Source organism: Tursiops truncatus, chromosome 1, assembly GCF_011762595.2.
Source record: "Tursiops truncatus isolate mTurTru1 chromosome 1, mTurTru1.mat.Y, whole genome shotgun sequence".
NCBI lineage: Eukaryota > Metazoa > Chordata > Mammalia > Artiodactyla > Delphinidae > Tursiops > Tursiops truncatus.
The window spans coordinates 25,649,220-25,667,568 of NC_047034.1; the positions used below are offsets into that span (position 1 = coordinate 25,649,220).

The 18,349-nt window shown below is 45.0% G+C and overlaps 1 protein-coding gene across 1 annotated transcript in view; it reads right to left on the reverse strand.

Annotated features, from left to right (window-relative positions):
- The window catches only part of KIF26B (kinesin family member 26B), a 506,655-nt gene that overhangs the window by 271,449 nt on the left and 216,857 nt on the right, over positions 1-18,349 (reverse strand). The window contains exon 4 of the mRNA XM_019920589.3: positions 746-912. Coding sequence (XP_019776148.1) covers positions 746-912 — 167 coding nt within the window. The remainder of the gene's footprint in view (positions 1-745; positions 913-18,349) is intronic.

The window sequence follows — 18,349 nt, forward strand, 5'->3', positions numbered from 1 at the left end:
TCTATTTCTGGCTTTGCTATAAACTACCTCACAGTTTAACTTTCCTGGTCCTCAGTTTCCTTATTCATAAAATAAGGAGATCAAATCAGACAATCCCTGAAGCCCCTTCCTGCTCAGCTGTCCTATGTCTCCTGCCCTGTCTCTGCCGTGTTGCTAAAATTAGGCAGAAAACATTGTTGAAATACCTTTCTTTTTTGTTTCTCAGGGTTTTTTTTTTTTTTAAGTTTCTGAAATTAGCTGGCTAGTTGACAACTATCCAGCTAGTCTGTCAAGGAGGAAGAAAATTGCCGTCTATTTAATAGCTAAATTTTAAGCAGTTCCTCTTCTGTAGTGAGAAGAGATATCTGCAATCACCAGCCATGGGGCTGCACCCACAAAATTCCTCCTCCTGTGGAGACCATCTTTAGAGCCACCTATTCCCAGAGCAGAGGTTCTCAAGCCAGGCGATGTTTGGCAACATCTGGAGACATTTTGGGTCGTCACAACCGGGGAAGGTGCCACAGGAATCTGGCGAGTAGAGGCCAAGGATGCTGCTAAACATCTTATACTCACAGGACAGTCCCCCTAAACAGAGAGTTACCTGGCCCCAAATGTCAAAGGGCTGAGGTTGAGAAACCCTGTCTTAAAGAGTGAAGTCAAAGAACAGCCCCAAACTCTTCCCAGTGTTTTAGCTAAACGGGTCCACGTGAGAGGCCAACCGGGTGGGCTCACCTGAAAGAACCGAGGGTCTGGACACCTCTCTTACCTGGCGAAGAAGGACGCGGCCACCGAGGTGCCCGCGGAGGTCTCGCTGGCCACGCAGGAGGCTTGCGAGGCCGGGACGCTGCAGGCCGAAGGCTTGTCTGCATTGTAGCGATTCAGCGCCGCCTCTGTCAGGCCCTCCCGGCCAGGCTCTGTCATCAGCTGGGAGATCTGGCAAGGAACACGGAGATCGAGCTCATTACCTGTGGCTCACGGCATTTCCTGACTACCACTGGTAGCGCCTCTGTTTTGGGGTCGGGGCCAGAGCGTGGGGCAGGGGGCGGTGAGGCTGGGAGGGAACACGTCCCCACGTGCATTCAGTGACACGCGACATGGCCTCCTCTAAGGCCATTTTCCTGCATGTTAGCTAGAATACCTCCTCGTTTGCATTAAATATAACGGAATACAATTATGCCCTGACACTGTAAGTTTCAATTACTTCTGTGTCCCCCCTCCATTTGGAGGGGAAAGCAGAAGCCATTAACCACACTATCTGCAGCCCAAGACCAGACCAGTAGGACCAACTAGTGCTGGTTTCTTACTAGGAAGGCCCTAAAGGCTCTCAAATAGACAAGAGGGGCAAAGATATCATTTTTTTAAGGGAGAAGTGAACCTGCTAATGAACAGAAGAAATTAAACAAAACACTACTTGTGTATCGTTGTTGTTTGCTGTAGGCAGTCAGCAAAGAGGTGACTTAGAGACGCTCATAAAAATAGATACAGCCCACCATGAATTACCAATGGTTTTTTTTTTTTTTTTCTTGGAAGGTTTAGACCATTTCAACAGACTTAATTTTCCTACTGGTTCATTAAGATAAATGGCTTCTATTTTATTGGCAATAATTGCATTTATAGCGCAAATTCTAGTGAATGGGGGCTGGGTCTATTTTGCCTAAATGCACATAATATACTATGAAGAACCACACTTCTGGGCAAAGTAAGATACTGGCATAGAAATATACTTTCGGAAAGTGCTAATCCCATGACAAATGTAATAATTATGCAGGCAAGTCCTAAGTGTGCTATTTTGAAAGCCTGTTACTTTAAAACTTCAGTCTACTTGCAAAAAGGAAAAACTGTCAGTTTTTTTTTTTAAAAAGGAAACTTTAGTTTGGGGGGAAAGAAAAAAAGGTCTCCAGCCGGTTCAAACCTCTTAAATGCTGAGTGGACAATGTTTCTAATTGCCTAGAAAATACAAGTGCGATAAGGCAAAGATCAGAACAGTTTCCACTCTGTGCTGAGCAGCCCAGAAGGCCAGTGAAAGAGTCCCGTTGGTTAACCTTTGAACATCAAACATTTGTACTTTTCATTATTAGAAGAACAGCAATCACTCTTGAGCCCCACAGACTTGAAACTTTGCTCTGCTTAAATTCACGCTCTGACTTGGAAAGCCTTGGCATTATCCAGCTGTAATTCTGCCAATACACACTTTCTTATTCTCATTCATTCAATGCGTTGTAAGGAAACTCAACCCACATCAGAGAAACGGGAGAGGAAACGGCAAAAGCAGCCAGTGGCCTGGGGGACGTTCCCCGCACTGGCAGGGGCTGCTTCCCAGGCAGAGGGCCTGTGTCACCTCGCTTTGGGCTTCCTCTGCAGCCCCTGGGGTGTGGGCTCCCCTCAACCAGCTACCACTCTCCCGGAGTGAGGCATGCTGGAGGGGACGGCTGAAACAACCGGGGACCTGGCCGTGGGCACGCACACTGTTGTCACCACGAAATGGCACTTACGAAGCACCGGTGGTACAGGATGCCATCCCGGACAGTGTCCCCAAACAAACCTCACCGTGAATTCCCTCCATCCCACAGCTCTCCACACCAGAATGGGGTCTCAGGAGCGACGTGCGGCCGACCCTCCTTGATCATCCTTGTGACAAAACTAACACCTACCCCAACCCTGTGTTCCCTAGGCGACCCCCTCCTTGGAAGCAGACCACCTACGCAGCAGCATTCACTCTTGCCCTGGTTCCGAATCTTATTTCAGGGCAGTGGCCTTTCCTACCAGCGGGCGGCCTCCCCACACTTCAAAAGCAAGTCTCTCTAAGAGGGGCCTGCTTTTTTGCTGCTAGCTATAATGAAGGCTCTGTTCTGTAAGAATCTGCCCGGAAGACTTGGCTTCTCCAAAGGGCATGGGGATGAGCTCGCCGAGAACCCCAAGCGCCTCTCCAGTCACGCAGCGGCCCCTACCCTTGGTTCCCAGGCCAGGTGGGCAGCACGTGAGATGTGCTAAGATGTGTGTGAGATGGGGCTAAGGGGTGTGCTGTCGTGGTCGGTTCCCCCCGGGGCCCTCACTGCAGTCCTGCAGAAGCTGGATTCTAAGAGACCGAGGGGCAGAAACCTGGGGCTGCTTCCCCAGGGGAAAACAGCTAGGGAGCAGGGGCCAAGGCTGAGCCCGGATTTGCTGGATTCTGTGACATTTTCACTCTGCCCTCCCCTCCCCCAGTCCAACCCTCATTCCCACTTTAACTGTCCCCTCAAGGCGGCTCTAGGGGCCCCCTCCCCGCAATCCACTGTAAGAGAAAATGCCCAAACAGCAGGAGTTCCCGGAAACCTTAGCTTCACTGCACAGTCTGCAATCCAAAGCCTTCTTTGTAGGGGACTATGGTTTATCTCTGCTTTTCAGACTCTTCTGACTTAATGTTTTCTCTCACGATACTGTGAAAGCTACAAGACTCTTCGTGGGAAAATTCAAACACCTCAATCTCTTCGTCTAACACATCTGAAAAGCGCAAAGTTCTGGGGGAAAGGATTCGTTATCTTGATTATGTGTGTATGTCATAGTCTAGAAGCAGCAGCTGAAAACTTGCCAGGGGGTCCCAATCACTAACTTTAGGGGGACTAGATTTTCACCACAGGATTTCATTTGCTTTAGTTCTGATTAAAACCTGCTGTTTGCTCTCCATCTCTGTTACACCGGATGGTTTCACTAAAGCAACAAGTATCTGTGACTTTCAAAACACCACATCACATCCCGAGGGTAGTGGTCACTGAAACACGGGATGGCAGTAAAGGAACCAGGCACAGGGAGCGGGGGGGGCGCCTGTGTGTTTGCACACATGTGTGCTGGTCCATGTGGGGTCTTCAGTGCGCACGGGAGTCCCCGCTACCGTTCGCGTGCACAGGGAGCTGCCTCTCACAGATAAAGCCGCTCACTACGTTGTCATCCTAGGCAAGAGTCATGTCTTTCAAGCACATTTACATTTTTGCACTGCTACCTCAACATGAGGAGCCGTATACTTGTTCACAAAGAAATCTCGGATCTGAAATTCAGTTACGATCTCGACCACAGAATCAAGACAAAAGATGTTTGGCTGTTATCAACCAAGGTTGCTTTCACATGGCAAATCGCAATCTATAAGCCATTGACCTTTAACTTCTCCACTGATGGGAAGGACTCTGAGAGCTTCCAGAGTGTGACAACTTGGGGGCTCATCTTAAATGGCATTATTGACCCAGAAAGCCACCTCCCTTGGACTCTGCCGGGGCAGCAGGGGACACCAACAGTATCCATTTCCTGTGCAGAGATTTCTGAGGACAGCAGATGCATCCCACTCAGTCTTTATATTTAATGGCATTATGACCTCAAATCCCAGAAAATAACATATAAAGCATTTTCTGTTAGGCAACTTGTATCTCACTGTTTGGGGGTATCTCCTTTATTGTTATTACTACTTACACTGTTACTTAATATTTTTATATGTTTTGCAAACAGTGGTGCTCAGTAAATATTTTTTTTTTTTTGCGGTACGCGGGCCTTTCACTGCTGTGGCCTCTCCCGTTGCGGAGCACAGGCTCTGGACGCGCAGGCTCAGCGGCCATGGCTCACGGGCCCAGCCGCTCCGCGGCATGTGGGATCCTCCCAGACCGGGGCACGAACCCGCGTCCCCTGCATCGGCAGGCGGACTCTCAACCACTGTGCCACCAGGGAAGCCCTCAGTAAATATTTTTGATGTGTGTTAGCACAGCCTAACTCACAGTTATCCTGAAAAAGACTGGACACAACTAACGTCAACCCTTGGTATTGTCTATGCTGTCAGTGGTTGCACTCTTAGGGAACAAGGACAGCAGAATACAATTTCAAAAAGCCTAAACGAGGTAAGCAAATCTGAAAAGGACAAGATCAACAAATGCATCCCCAAACCGAAGATAAACGGTTACAGCTGATCATGCAGACCCTGCATTTCAGTCACAGGGTAACAGAGAACAGCATCTTCCTCTAATAATCACACTGCAGTGAGATAGGCCCCCATTGACTTATTTGGGTTTTGCTCCTATCAGAGAGTAGGGGGGAGAGAAAATTTTCCATCCTTTTCTGTATTATGAGTCTTCGCTTGCACTGCAGGAACATGTGTCAATCCCCACTTGAGTCACTTCTGGGGCTGGATCTAACAGCATCTGGCCCCTTCCCTCCCCCCTCCCCTGAAGGATCTCCCTGGGGAGCAGCTGCCCTTTGTGACCCAGGGACGGAGCAGCACAGAGGATTCTTGGAACAGCCATGGGCGCGTGTCTCTTACCTCTGTACCCCTCCTTCTGGGGACCAAAATGCTTCATTTTATGAGATATGTTCATTCGATCCTGGCAGGCAAAGAAACAAGAGGTATGCCCCACTCAGGAGGGAAGCACTGCGATGTCTCCGAAGCCAGAACGGTCTCCTCTTCTGCAGTGTCTGTGCTGGCCTCAGCCCTCCCTAAGGGGTTCCACTGCACTCTTGTCGTGTCAGTGCTTTCTGCCCCTGAGCGATTGGGCAAACTTGATCGCATTTCAACTTTCATCTCACCCTGCCTGTCTGTTCTCCACCTGGAAACCAGACCTACCCAGAACTGAAGTGATGCATTGCAAAGGTGGCTCCCGTGCCGTGCGCAGTGGTAGTAAGCACCTTTCCTAAGCAGGATTTGTAAAAGGGCCAGAGCTCATACGGCAACACAGTGTTTGCTTAGAAGTCTCAGCAGACATTGCAGCAAGTTAACTACTGCTGGCTCTTTTTGCCTGAAGAAAAGCTACTGAAAACTAGAACAATAAAATGTGTTTTCCACTAATCTCTTCTAAAGATATTTTAACAAAAACGGAACAAAACAAACAAAAAAACAGAAGGACAAAGATTGTATGATTCCATTTATATGAGGCACCTGGAGTAGTTAGATTCATAGAGACAGAAGGTAGAATGGTGGTTGCCAGAGGCCTAGGGAGGAAGACACGGGGAGTTACTGTTTAACGGGCACCTACTTTCAGTTTGGGAAGATGGGAAAGTTCTGGAGATGGATGGCGGTGATGATTGCACCACAATCATCTTAATGTACTTAATGCTACAGAACTAATGGTAAATTAAAAATAGTTAAAATGGTAAATTTTATATCGTACATTTTACCACAATTAAAAAAAAAAAAACAACTTAGAATAAAGAGCACCAGGGGACTGCTGACTAAAGGGACAGCCCAGGGCTTCCCTGGTGGCGCAGTGGTTGAGAGTCCGCCTGCCGATGCAGGGGACGTGGGTTCGTGCCCCGGTCCGGGAGGATCCCACATGCCGCGGAGCGGCTGGGCCCGTGAGCCATGGCCGCTGAGCCTGCGCGTCCAGAGCCTGTGCTCCGCAACGGGAGAGGACACTGCAGTGAGAGGCCCGTGTACCTCAAAAAATTTAAATAAATAAATAACGGGACAGCCCAAGATCCGCTCACTGAAAGGACTAAGAAAAAGCACTTGGACAGAAACCAAAGCTGTAAGGACAGTACTCCTCTTATTTTAAAATGCAGCCCCATAATCATGATAATAACTCCAGGGTCAAACTCAATTATCTGGTTGTATCTGAAAGTTCAGAGCTCCTAATGCAATACCTGGCACATAATAGGTGCTCTAAATATTTCTAGAATTGCTTGAATAAGTAGCTCAAGGTTTAGAAATTGTTCTGGTGCACAGGCCACTCTCCTGGAACAAAGCAGAGGTGGTGAGATTTGACCTCCATGTGAAACTCACCTAAGGGACAAAAGATTCTCTGTTCAGAAACATCAAAGGGGAAATTTTAGGTTATGTATATTTTACCACAATAAAGAAAAAAGAAAAGGAACGAAAGAGAAACGCCACAACACCAAAGAGTTGATCCCCTTCAGCTTGTCCCAGGTGGCCTGCACCTGCTTTGTCATTTTCGAGGGAGTCATGAGGACTCTGGGTGTCGAGGCCGAGTCCTCCAGGGACTATGACAGTGAGTTTGCAGGGGGGTCTCAGGGACAGGACCCCACCAGCCTATGCCCGAAGCCTGCAGGAGACGGGGTGAGCCAGAGCCCTCGACGAGGGAGCAACGGGAAGGCGAGGAGACCAGGAAAGCTGGGAGGGGCTGGAGAAAGCCTCCACCGGAACTGGGCTCTTGGATTAAACCTCATTTGATTTCTGTACCAGGTCAAACGCCGTCCTTCCTCAGCTTCCCTCATTCCTGCCATGTCCCACCCGAACAGTCAGTTAACATTTTTTCCATAACTAGTGTTCTGGAACTGGGTTGGTTCGGCTCCTCTCCCATGCCACTGTGACTTTTAGGCATTTAAACGCTCCGGTTAACCCTCCAGCCCTTGGCATGCTGTCCCCGGAGCACAGGCAATGCCGCCTAACTTGAACCTGGTCCCTGGCCTGGCCTAGTCCTTGTGACTCCCACGGGGCACAGACCACCTCTGAGACCCCGCGGCTACCTTGAGTCACACAGATATAGTCCTCCTGTGTTGTCCAGCTACCCCCTCCCCACAGCCAGCATCAAGGGGCCATGATGGGATTCTTATGTCCCACGGCTGGGTGTTTGATTACCCTTATTATCTTAACTTGCTTTGGCTATAAATTTTATTAGCGGCCATAAAATTATCCATCCACAGCTTTGACTCAGTGACCTCTTGCCACAGAGAATTCCACACACCGGTGCTCCCCGGGGCCGAGGAGAGCTGCCTTTTCCTCACCCTGGATTTACAGCCTCACCTTCATCAGGGTTCCGCCCTGAATGATGAGTCAGCAAACAGAGGAGGCTGCTGTGTTTCATGATACCCATTATCAGGGCTTAAATCTGGCCCCTCAGTGCACATGACTGTCTTCTTTTATTCTTTGTGTTGCTAAAAGGTAAAGGGGCAGGGCCACCCAAATGCTTTAGAAAAGACTGAGGTGCAGGGTACAACAAAGGGCCAGCTGCATTTCTGTTTCGGATTCTTCCCTTAGATTTCTTTTTTGCTTTTAATTTTTATTGGAGTATAGTTGTTTTACAATATTGTGTTAGTTTCTACTGGACAGCAAAGTGAATCAGCTCTACGTATATATATATATATATATATATCCCCTCTTTTTTGGATTTCCTTCTTCCCATTTAGATCACCACAGAGCATTGAGTAGAGTCCCCTGTGCTATATAGTAGGTTCTCGTTAGTTATCTATTTTATACATAGTATCAATCGTGTATATATGTCAATCCCAATCTTCCAATTCATCCCACCACCCCTTTTCCCCCTTGGTATCCATACGTTTGTTCTCTACGTCTGTGTCTCTATTTCTGCTTTGTAAATAAGATCGTCTGTACCAATTTTTTCAGATTCCACATATGTGCGTTAATATACGATATTCGTTTTTCTCTTTCTGACTTACTTTACTCTGTATGACAGTCTCTAGGTCCATCCACATCTCTACAAATGACCCAATTTCATTCCTTTTTATGGCTGAGTAATATTCCATTGTATATATGTAGCACATCTTTTTATCCATTCATCTGTCGATGGACATTTAGGTTGCTTCCATGTCCTGGCTATTGTAAATAGTGCTGCAGTAAACATTGGGGTGCATGTGTCTTTTTGAATTATGTTTTTCTCAAGGTATATTCCCAGTAGTGGGATTGCTGGGTCATATGGTAGTCCTAGTTTTAGTTTTTTAAGGAACCTCCATACTGTTCTCCACAGTGGCTGTATCAATTTACAATCTCACCAACAATGCAGGAGGGTTCCCTTTTCTCCACAACCTCTCCAGCATTTATTGTTTGTAGATTTTTTGATGATGGCCATTCTGACTGGTGCGAGGTCACAACTACTCACTGTAGTTTTGAATTGCATTTCTCTAATAATTAGTGATGTTGGGCATCTTTTCATGTGTTTGTTGGCCATCTGTATGTCTTCTTTGGAGAAATGTCTATTTAGGCCTTCCACCGAGTTTTGGATTGGGTTGTTTGTTTTTTGATATTGAGCTGCATGAGCTGTTTGTATATTTTGGAGATTAATCTTTTGTCAGTTGCTTCGTTTGCAAATATTTTCTCCCATTCTGAGGGCTGTCTTTTCACCTTCTTTATGGTATCCTTTGCTGTGCAAAAGCTTTTAAGTTTCATTAGGTTCCATTTGTTTATTTTTGTTTTTATTTCCATTACTCTAGGAGGTGGGTCAGAAAAGGACCTTGCTGCGATTTATGTCAAAGAGTGTTGTGCCTACGTTTTCCTCTAAGAGTTTTATAGTGTCTAGCCTTACATTTAGTTCTTTAATCCATTTCGAGTTTATTTTTGTGTATGGTGTTAGGGAGTGTTCTAATTTCATTCTTTTACATGTAGCTGTCTAGTTTTCCCAGCAACACTTATTGAAGGGATTGTCTTTGCTCCATTGTATATTTTTGCCTCCTTTGTCATAGATTAATTGACTATAGGTGCGTGGGTTTATCTCTGGGTTTTCTATCCTGTTCCACTGATGTATATTAGTTCTGAGATGTGCAGCTCAAGGCAGAGCTCAAATATTCCTTTAAAGAATATCTTAAAACAAATAAAGTCTTACCATCAAGCTTGTAGTATTTCTACCTATAGATACATGTAAATAGGTTGACTGACAATACTTTTAATACTTGGTGCTCAAGTATGTTTTGTGGGGTGGTTTAGTGACACATTCAAAGACATACAATGATACCAGGCGTCTAGCTGCCATGATGAGGTTAGTCTCAGCCTGAGAGAACGTTGAGAAGTGACTTCAGGCATCCTCATAGGGCGTCATCCTACTCATTATCGTTTTTGAGTCAGGGTCTGTTCTAACAACTTTGTATATATGCTGCCATATTTAATCCTGACAGCAACCCTATGAACAAGGCACAACTGTCACCAAATAATAGCTTTAACTCTGTCTGCCACATGGGAAAAACCCTGGAGGAGGTATTGACGCCAGGTTTCCTTTCTTTCCATCCTTGAGTTTATCTTGCACTGATCACATCATTCACAGAATGTATGGCTCTTCAACTGTGGCTGCCCCATTCAGAAAATGTGTTAACAGCCAAAGAGTTGATGAAGAGCAAAGAAAAGGATCATTTGAATCATTTCTCAATATGCCCACAGGCTTGCTCTATCCAATGTTTTGTGATTTTTAGGATCAAATGAAAGCAAAATCAAATGGTCTGAATCTTGATGTAACCGATCTCACTTTCCATCTGCAACTAAGCAAACTCAGACTGAGTAGAGCAACCAGCATCAACCCAATCCTGGCACCGGGGTTGGGCCCCAAGGTCAGCTCCGAGAACCTGGAAGAACTAAAGGATTTTTTCATGTCCTGAATCACGTGGGCGGCTCTTTTACTGGGGGAAGGTTACCATTGCACCCCACCCCAAACACTTCCAAGAGCCAGTGCCCCAGGAATGCCCTGAGCACTCTTTCCACCCTGGATGATCAGGGCCACCCCTCCCTATGGTCCGCACGGCTGCCCTTGTATCAGAGCATTTGTTTTGTTTTGTAACTGCCTGTCACTGGTCTCTCTGCCCAACTAGATAGCAAGCCCTGTGAGGAGAGGGACTGGGTGTTGCTCACTTCAGTATTACCACCATAGCACAGTGTCTGGATATGGAATATACCTAATAAATACATCAATTAATACATTAATTACAAATACCTACAAATAAAAATAAACTTAATTTAGTTGCGTTAGCATTGCTTGAGTTTTGTTTGGTTTTGAGGGATAAAGGTTATTTTCACCTGATTTTAAAAATTATGAACAGGTTAGACAAAGCTTTATTCAAAAAAAAATAAGGTATCTCAGGGTACACTTCATTCAATATATTGGTGAGATAAATGACTGGAGTGGGGAAAAGAAAAGGCAAACAAGAAACAAAGAGGGCTTCCCTGGTGGTGCAGTGGTTGGGAGTCCGCCTGCCGATGCAGGGGACGCGGGTTCGTGCCCTGGTCCGGGAAGATCCCACATGCCATGGAGCGGCTGGGCCCGTGAGCCATGGCCGCTGGGCCTGCGCGTCCAGAGCCTGTGCTCCGCAGCGGGAGAGGCCACGGCGGTGAGAGGCCCACGTACCGCAAAAAAAAAAAAAAAAAAAAAGAAACAAAGAGGCCAAGGGACAGAGACAAAGAAAAAAAGAGGGAAACAGGAGAAAGGGGAAGAAAGAGAAAAACAAAAAGAAATTACAGAAAAAGATTTTTAAAAAGGAGACGAGACCAGTGTCTTTCAGCCAGCTTGAGTGTGAGCATGTGGTGGCCACAGCTAGGGAGCTGGAATTCTCTGGAATATTAGGCAAGCGATCCTAGGCACATGGTTTCCAGGAGAGACAGAATAAAGCTTAGAGGCTGAAGTCCCACTGCCTGTCCTAGCTCTTCCCGGGATCAGACAAGACCTTCAGCTACACGTAGAACCCTGAGGTGCCTGAGGATAAAATGTGTGAAGGAAGAAGTTTAAAGACCCATGTCACAAAATTGAGCCATTCTCTCACCCTTTTCCAATAAAAAGCAAAACATAGTTCTAATCTCCGAAAAAAAAGGGCTTAGAATTTCTGAATATCTCAATACTTGCTCATGTAACGTTTACAGACGGCATGGTTTATTAGTTATGCTTCCAAGAGAAAACACAGTAAGATTAAGAAACTGGACATTAGATTACAGAACTGATGTAGCATTTAATTCTAATACAGATCGTGGCCTTTCCATCCATGCCTGACCTGCTGTGTTCGTCTGTACGTGGCCATGCAGCTTTAGGAAGCAGTCCCTTCCTAGAGCACGCCACTGTTCTTCACCTGTCTTGGCTAATGCTTGGAAAACTTTCAAGAAAACCGGCAGCGCCTCATGGCCTGGAATTTTAAATGTGCATTCCTTGTAGGCACCTTACTTCCTCATAGTTTCCTTGAGCTCTTGTGAGAAAAAGTCAAGAGGGACCTGAGACAATACTCTGCTGTAAGGGACCCACCAAGGTCTGCAGAACAGCCAGTTCACTAAATGCAAAAGCAACCTTGCCTTCTGGGCAAAACTGAGGGGACAATGTTGGGAACTTAACAAACAAAGGCATGTGTACACACACAGACACACACACACACACACACACACGTGCATGCACGCACACAGACACACATGAACGCACACAGCCCTCAGGATGCTGGGGTGGTAGACAGAGAGTCCGCACAAAGAAGGGGCGAGGTTGGCAACTGCTGGAGCCCTGACCCAGGAGTCATGAGAGCCAGGTCTGCAGGCCTCCCAGCACCAGGGAAGGGGCTCGTCCTTGTTTGGAGTCCTTCAAGGAAGCTGACAGCATTGAGGCTGGCTCTAGATTATAGGATTCATTCTGCTCACACCACAGCCACAAAGGAGAGATGCCCAGACTGGAGACAGGCTGGACCAAATGGAATTGCCAGTGTAATCCCAGTCCCTAGGAAAGGGTATGCCACGCATCAGGCCCTTGGTAAGCATTGCACTGAATGAAAGGATCCCATTCTAGGTATGGCTTGGTTGATGACAACGTGAGGGAAGTTATTTCCCCTCTCTTAGCCCTAATTTCCCCAGTGAGGGGAACTCATGAATCTGTGTCTTGGGTGAAATGAGATAATGCACTGAATGTGCTCTGTGGTGCCTAAAGTCATCATCAAATATAAAGCAGGGACGTTTAGAAATATTCCTCTTTCACCTTAAAGCATGTCCCTAATTTAACATTTGTGTGGCCATTATGCAAAAACATACAAATATGTCAATGTCAACAACAAAACAGAAAGCTTTCCCCAGTACTGTACCAAACCATCAATGGTGAACAAGGGGCTGATTCTCTCAAAGGGTCAGCTGGTTGTTCCAAAGCGATGCACAGATTTTCACAGTTCCAGCTTTGAACTGACCTCACATTTTCTGCTTACCAGTTGCAGAAATGCCAAATCCTACACCAGCCAAAAAGCAATTTTCACAAAAATGTTTCAATGGAGCTGGAAAAGTCCTTAGATAGAGTCTAGGCCAACTTTCATGTGTAAACATGAAGACACCGTGGTCCAGACTGGTGAGCTGAGTTGTCCAAAATCACACATCTGGTTTGTGGCACTACCAGTCAATTGTAGCACTTACTTAAATGCACATCAAAAAGCTAACAATAGGACAGCAGAACTCTAAAAATCCCCGAAATACATACAGAGAGAGACAGCGAGCGAGCCAGGCTCTGTAGTTCAGCAATAAGCCAGGGGCTTGGTTGTAGCCAAACAGCTGGCTGCGGGACCTTTGTGAAGTCAGTTAACCTCTCTACAACCTCGTTTCCAAAATCAGGGATCTGCCATAAGGAATATCAAATAAAAACACTCTCAATTGTCCTTCTCCTCAAATAACAACGGCTTAAGCTTCTAAACCGATGCTTCAGAGTCTCTCATTGAAGAGCTGCACAGGAGTAGGCAAACATTTGTGGGCTGACCTAAAATAATCCTGTGAAGACGTCTGGAACTGTTCCTCTGTCTCGTCCCTTCTGAGTTCAGGATCACTCACTCCACATGGCTGGTAATTTCCACTTCTGTATGTTCCTACCTGTCCAGACTTCAGAGAACAGCTCAGCAGGGTTGCTTCCTGGGAAACTCTGGATCATGAATCCCAGTCAGGACAGATCCCCATCCCGTCCCCAGACCTATGACAAAGTGCATTTGATGGTTTTCTAAATCAGCTCACCCAGGGGATCTGGATGAGTACTAAAATACATTTCTTTACATATGCATGCTTTCATTGTGTATTTCACTAGTAAAAATAACATTGAGAATGCGTAGACGTTTAATAATGTTTGGGTGCCCCTTACATCCTTAACTCTGAATTCTCAAATTCTGGGATATTTAAAAATCCTGGGCCTCATGAGTTGTAAAATGAAATTCTGCTACTAACTTTGCTGTTGTCTGATTTCTTCAAGTCCGTGTCATTTTCTCAGCACCTCTTCTCTTTGAACATCATTAATTAGCCAAGAGACAAAGGCCTTCTGTGTGAGTTGAAGCCAAAGTTGTACAATCTCATGTGTCCTTACTAAATAAATGTCTACTTTTTTTCTGTTTCGGCTGCAACATTCCATCCAGTGTCCTAATTTCTTCACTTGGTGGTTCTGCTTAAATTTCTCCTCTGTTCATTTAAGATGTTGGTTTTCTCTTCTATTGTACATGCTATGGCTTTTCCCAAAGCTCAGCTATACTTTCCACTTGTTAGAACTTTATAATATGGGTCAGGCCCAGCAAAGTCAATACCAACTAACTTATTGTGAGCCTATCTAACTAGATTCCCCCAGCTAGCAACCCAGAGCCAGCCAGATTGGCAGACCCCGACACCTCAGGGATGACAGCCAGTGCCGTGCTTTATTCTCACACAGAGTTGGACCTGGGAGTTCATCTCTTCCATATCTGCCCTTCTGTTACAATTCTTGAGTCCCTGGAGTCTGCTATTTAAAATAGAGCTGATCTTTTGGGATTCTCGTCTTTCATACACACTTGAAAAGCTATTCATCCAATCCCGAGTTAAAAGACTCTAAACTGTATTAACAAATCAGTCTGGTTGCAGTTCTCCCAAAATTGAATTATTCTCTTAACAACCTCTTGAGAGAAAGCAACGAAACATTAACATCTCAGCTAAGTCTGCTTGTCATCTTTCCTCGACTCCCCAAACCCTGACTCTACCCGTAACACAAAGTAACGCTGAAGTCTACAGGGCTTCCACGTGTGGGACAGACAACCATACAAACAGACCCGGGTTCTCAGATCCAGAGTGTGGAATCAGCAAGGCCATCGTAGAAAGAAGCTAGTGGCCCAAACTACGATTTTCAACACAAATTGAGAATACATAGAGGCTGCAGTAACCCCGTATTAGCATGGACAGCAACATACCCGTTTCAGAAGGTCAGTTCCATGAAGGCAGGAAATAAATCTTGCTGTGGAATACCTTTACACCTCTGAGCAACCCTCTTGGAGCAAGTATTGAAACCTCTGCTATTTGACTTCCTACAGGGCTTACCACTAGCACGTTCACACAAAGTTGGCAAGAGCAGGACAACACATAGACATTTTATAGTAGCTTAAGACTTAGTAGATTGTTTTTTTCCCAGAGCCCAAGATGAGGACAAAGTAAACAAGCACACACGTGTGGACACACATACTCACACCCCACAATCGCTCTTGTTGGAGGAGTAATTCTGTCGAGCAGTGTCTTTGAGAAAGAATGAAAACTGGGCTTCCCTGGTGGCGCAGTGGTTGAGAGTCCACCTGCCGATGCAGGGGACACGGGTTCGTGCCCCGGTCCGGGAAGATCCCACATGCCGCAGAGCAGCTGGGCCCATGAGCCATGGTCGCTGAGCCTGCATGTCCGGAGCCTGTGCTCCACAACGGGAGAGGCCACAACAGTGAGAGGCCCGCGTAGCGCAAAAAACAAAAACACAAACAAACAAAAACAAAAAAGAATGAAAACTACTTCTCTGGGGGGAAGAACCCTAAGAAGAAACTTCTGAAATATACAAAGACACATTTGAGAATTAGTAAACATGTCCACTGAGGAAATACATAGAATAAATAACCTCAAATTAGATTGGCCCTAAAAGGAACACATCCCGAAAGTGGGGTTGCAGGTTACAGACCCACCTTCCTACCATAGAGACCTTTAAGAACAATCCCAGTAGCCAGCTGTCTAGAATGGCTCCAGTGTAGATCTACGCAGAGGGAGAGAAGTACCAGACGTCTAGAGGAACACTTTTCCCAAGCAGGAGTTTTTGATGTGTAGGTACTTCTAATACATAGACTCTAAACTTTTGCAGCCCTCTAATTACCAAATTATAATTTCATTAAAGTCCCAGGCAGACCACAGCTCAGAGTAAACCTAATGTGCACCATGCTTACCCACTTTCTCAGCTGATTCTTAGTCTTCAGTGTTACAGATCTATGACGATCATGTAGCTCGCATCTTTCAGGCTCATTCAATTAAAACATTGTCTTGCTGTTGGCCTCCTAAGTACCTTTACATGTGTCGAATCCTGTCTCGTGAATTCTGATTGAGGAATTACGTTTGCTCTAGATTGCAGACTCAATTTTTAACTAGTCATCAGGAGGGAAAAGGCAGTATTTATGAAAGATGCTTTATCTTCAAATTCTAGAAAAACTTCCCTCCAATCCAGGTCAGTATGGGGATCATCTGTCACATCCAAGGGTCAAACATAAAAAGGCAGTAGTGGGAATAAGAGGCGTGGGCTCCCTCTCGAGCCAGCAAGCCTGCCAAACCACAGACAGGAGGCACTCAGATGAAGGCATCCCGTTTAAAGGAACTTTGTTCTGTTTGTGCTTTGTTTAAATCCCAGAGTGGGAGATGACCCACAATAAGCCACTTGAACTTTTTTCTCTGTAAGTCTCCAGTTGAAATACAGTATGTGGGAGTTCTTTCAATAGCAGTTATGCAGGCCTTTTCAGAGACTAAATTTGAATACTCCACAGTTACCAATTAGGAGTATAACTGCTCAACAACAGGCTTGAAAGCCAATGGCAGCCCCCCACTGGCCTCACTTTACCAGGTTCCCAGCCAGGCCTTCTGAGGGCTTCCCCACAGGCAGCCCTGCTTCAGCCTTCCTGACCAGGAGACCCAGCCCTGGGAGACCCGACCCTCTTCCTGGGTGACATGTTATTTGTACTGTTCCTTATCTATTCAAAGCTGGAGCAATAAGAACAAACTCAGCTAAACTAAACTGGTCCTTTGTTTGCCATTATCATCAAAATTTTATGTAGGAACTAATAAAAACATGCTTTACGTGCACAGTTACATGGGTTTACACAGGCAATAACATCCAGCAAGTTATATCCATCAATTCAGTTACAGACCCTTAGGAATAAATATTTTATCTTTCCCAATGTTTTCGTTTATTGAAAGGAAGGTGGGGACACGGAAGTGGATGACTATCTGTGGCTTCTAAGGGCTCTTACGTCCCCCTGGATGCCTCTCCAGGAGACCAGAAATGTCCTTTCAGGAGTTTCTGGATAATTTTCATAATTTTTTAGCCTCCTAAGAGCTCAGTATTAATCATTCCTCCAATCTCAGTAAATGGAAAGCTTTTTACAAAGCTGTTAAAAATAAATCGCTTTTGAAATGAGTTCAGAATTTTCTCAGAAAAAAATTTTAAGCAAACAAAAAGATTCAATTCTCTTCCCAACTGGGACCTTAGAGCAGATTTACAATAGATGTAATTAAAGAAGTTTAATGAAATCCAAATCTAACCCCCCCCCCAAAAAAATTGGATCATTGGATATTTCAGCTTTCCCTTCAGTGATGTACTCTAAAAATACACTGAATGAGTTGGGTTTTGTGTGGGGTTTTTTTTTGCTGTATATTTTCTTTCTTTCCAGATCTGCAGTGTCCAATAGAAACATAATGGGAGCCACAAAAGCAAGCTGCATGTGTAATTCAGAATTTTGCAGTAGCCACATTAAAAGCGTAAAAAGGAACAGGTGAAATTAATTTAAATAATATATTTTATTTAACTCAATGTATACAAAATATTGTCATTTTAACATGTAATCAGTCTAAAAAAAATCTTACTAATGGAATATTTTACATTGTTTTTTCTCGTCCTAAGTCTTGGAAAACTAATGTGTATTTTACTTACAGTCCAATTCAATTCAAACTAGGCTCATCTCAAAATGCTCAGTAGCCACATATGACTGACGGCTACCCCTCTGGACAGCAAAGGTCTAGAGAACTGTTGACCAGCCTGGGAAAGATCATCTCAAAGAATTCACGATTTATATGATTGCTTTTGTACCCTGTGGGCACACCTCCCCCAGATTATAACTGTGAATCTAACATATTATAAACTCAGAAAATATTAAAATTACATGTTGTTTTAAAAGTCCAATTTTTTTCCTGTTTATAACTGATAGTAAAATAAGCAAAGGGAAAGCAAGCCAGCTGAAAAGGCAAAATACTTAGGGCAGCCAGAAAGAGTCTATGTCAACAGTTATCAGAGGTAAGTTAGAAAGTGTTACCAATCAGATCCTCTACCAGCCTTCACAGCCCCTGCAGCCTCTTAAATACAGACCACTGTGAAGTCTCTTCTGTATAAAATTGCACCTTGGGAAAATGAGAAGCTATATTCTTTTCCACTTAACTTTTTTCACTCAAAGAAGCTATGTACTAAGCTTCTGTAACCTTTAAAAACAATGCTACCTTCTATTACTCTTTCATCATCCCTCTGTTTCTTAGAGTAGATACTAAAAAAGACATTTGTATAGGGCGTTTTTGTTTTTAAGATTTTTTTTTTTTAATGTGGACCATTTTTAAAGTCTTTATTGAACTTCTTACAACACTGCCTCTGTTTTATGTTTTGGTTTTTTGGCCCCGAGGCACGTGGGATCCTAGCTCCCCGACCAGGGATCGAACCCACACCCCCTATATTGGAAGGCG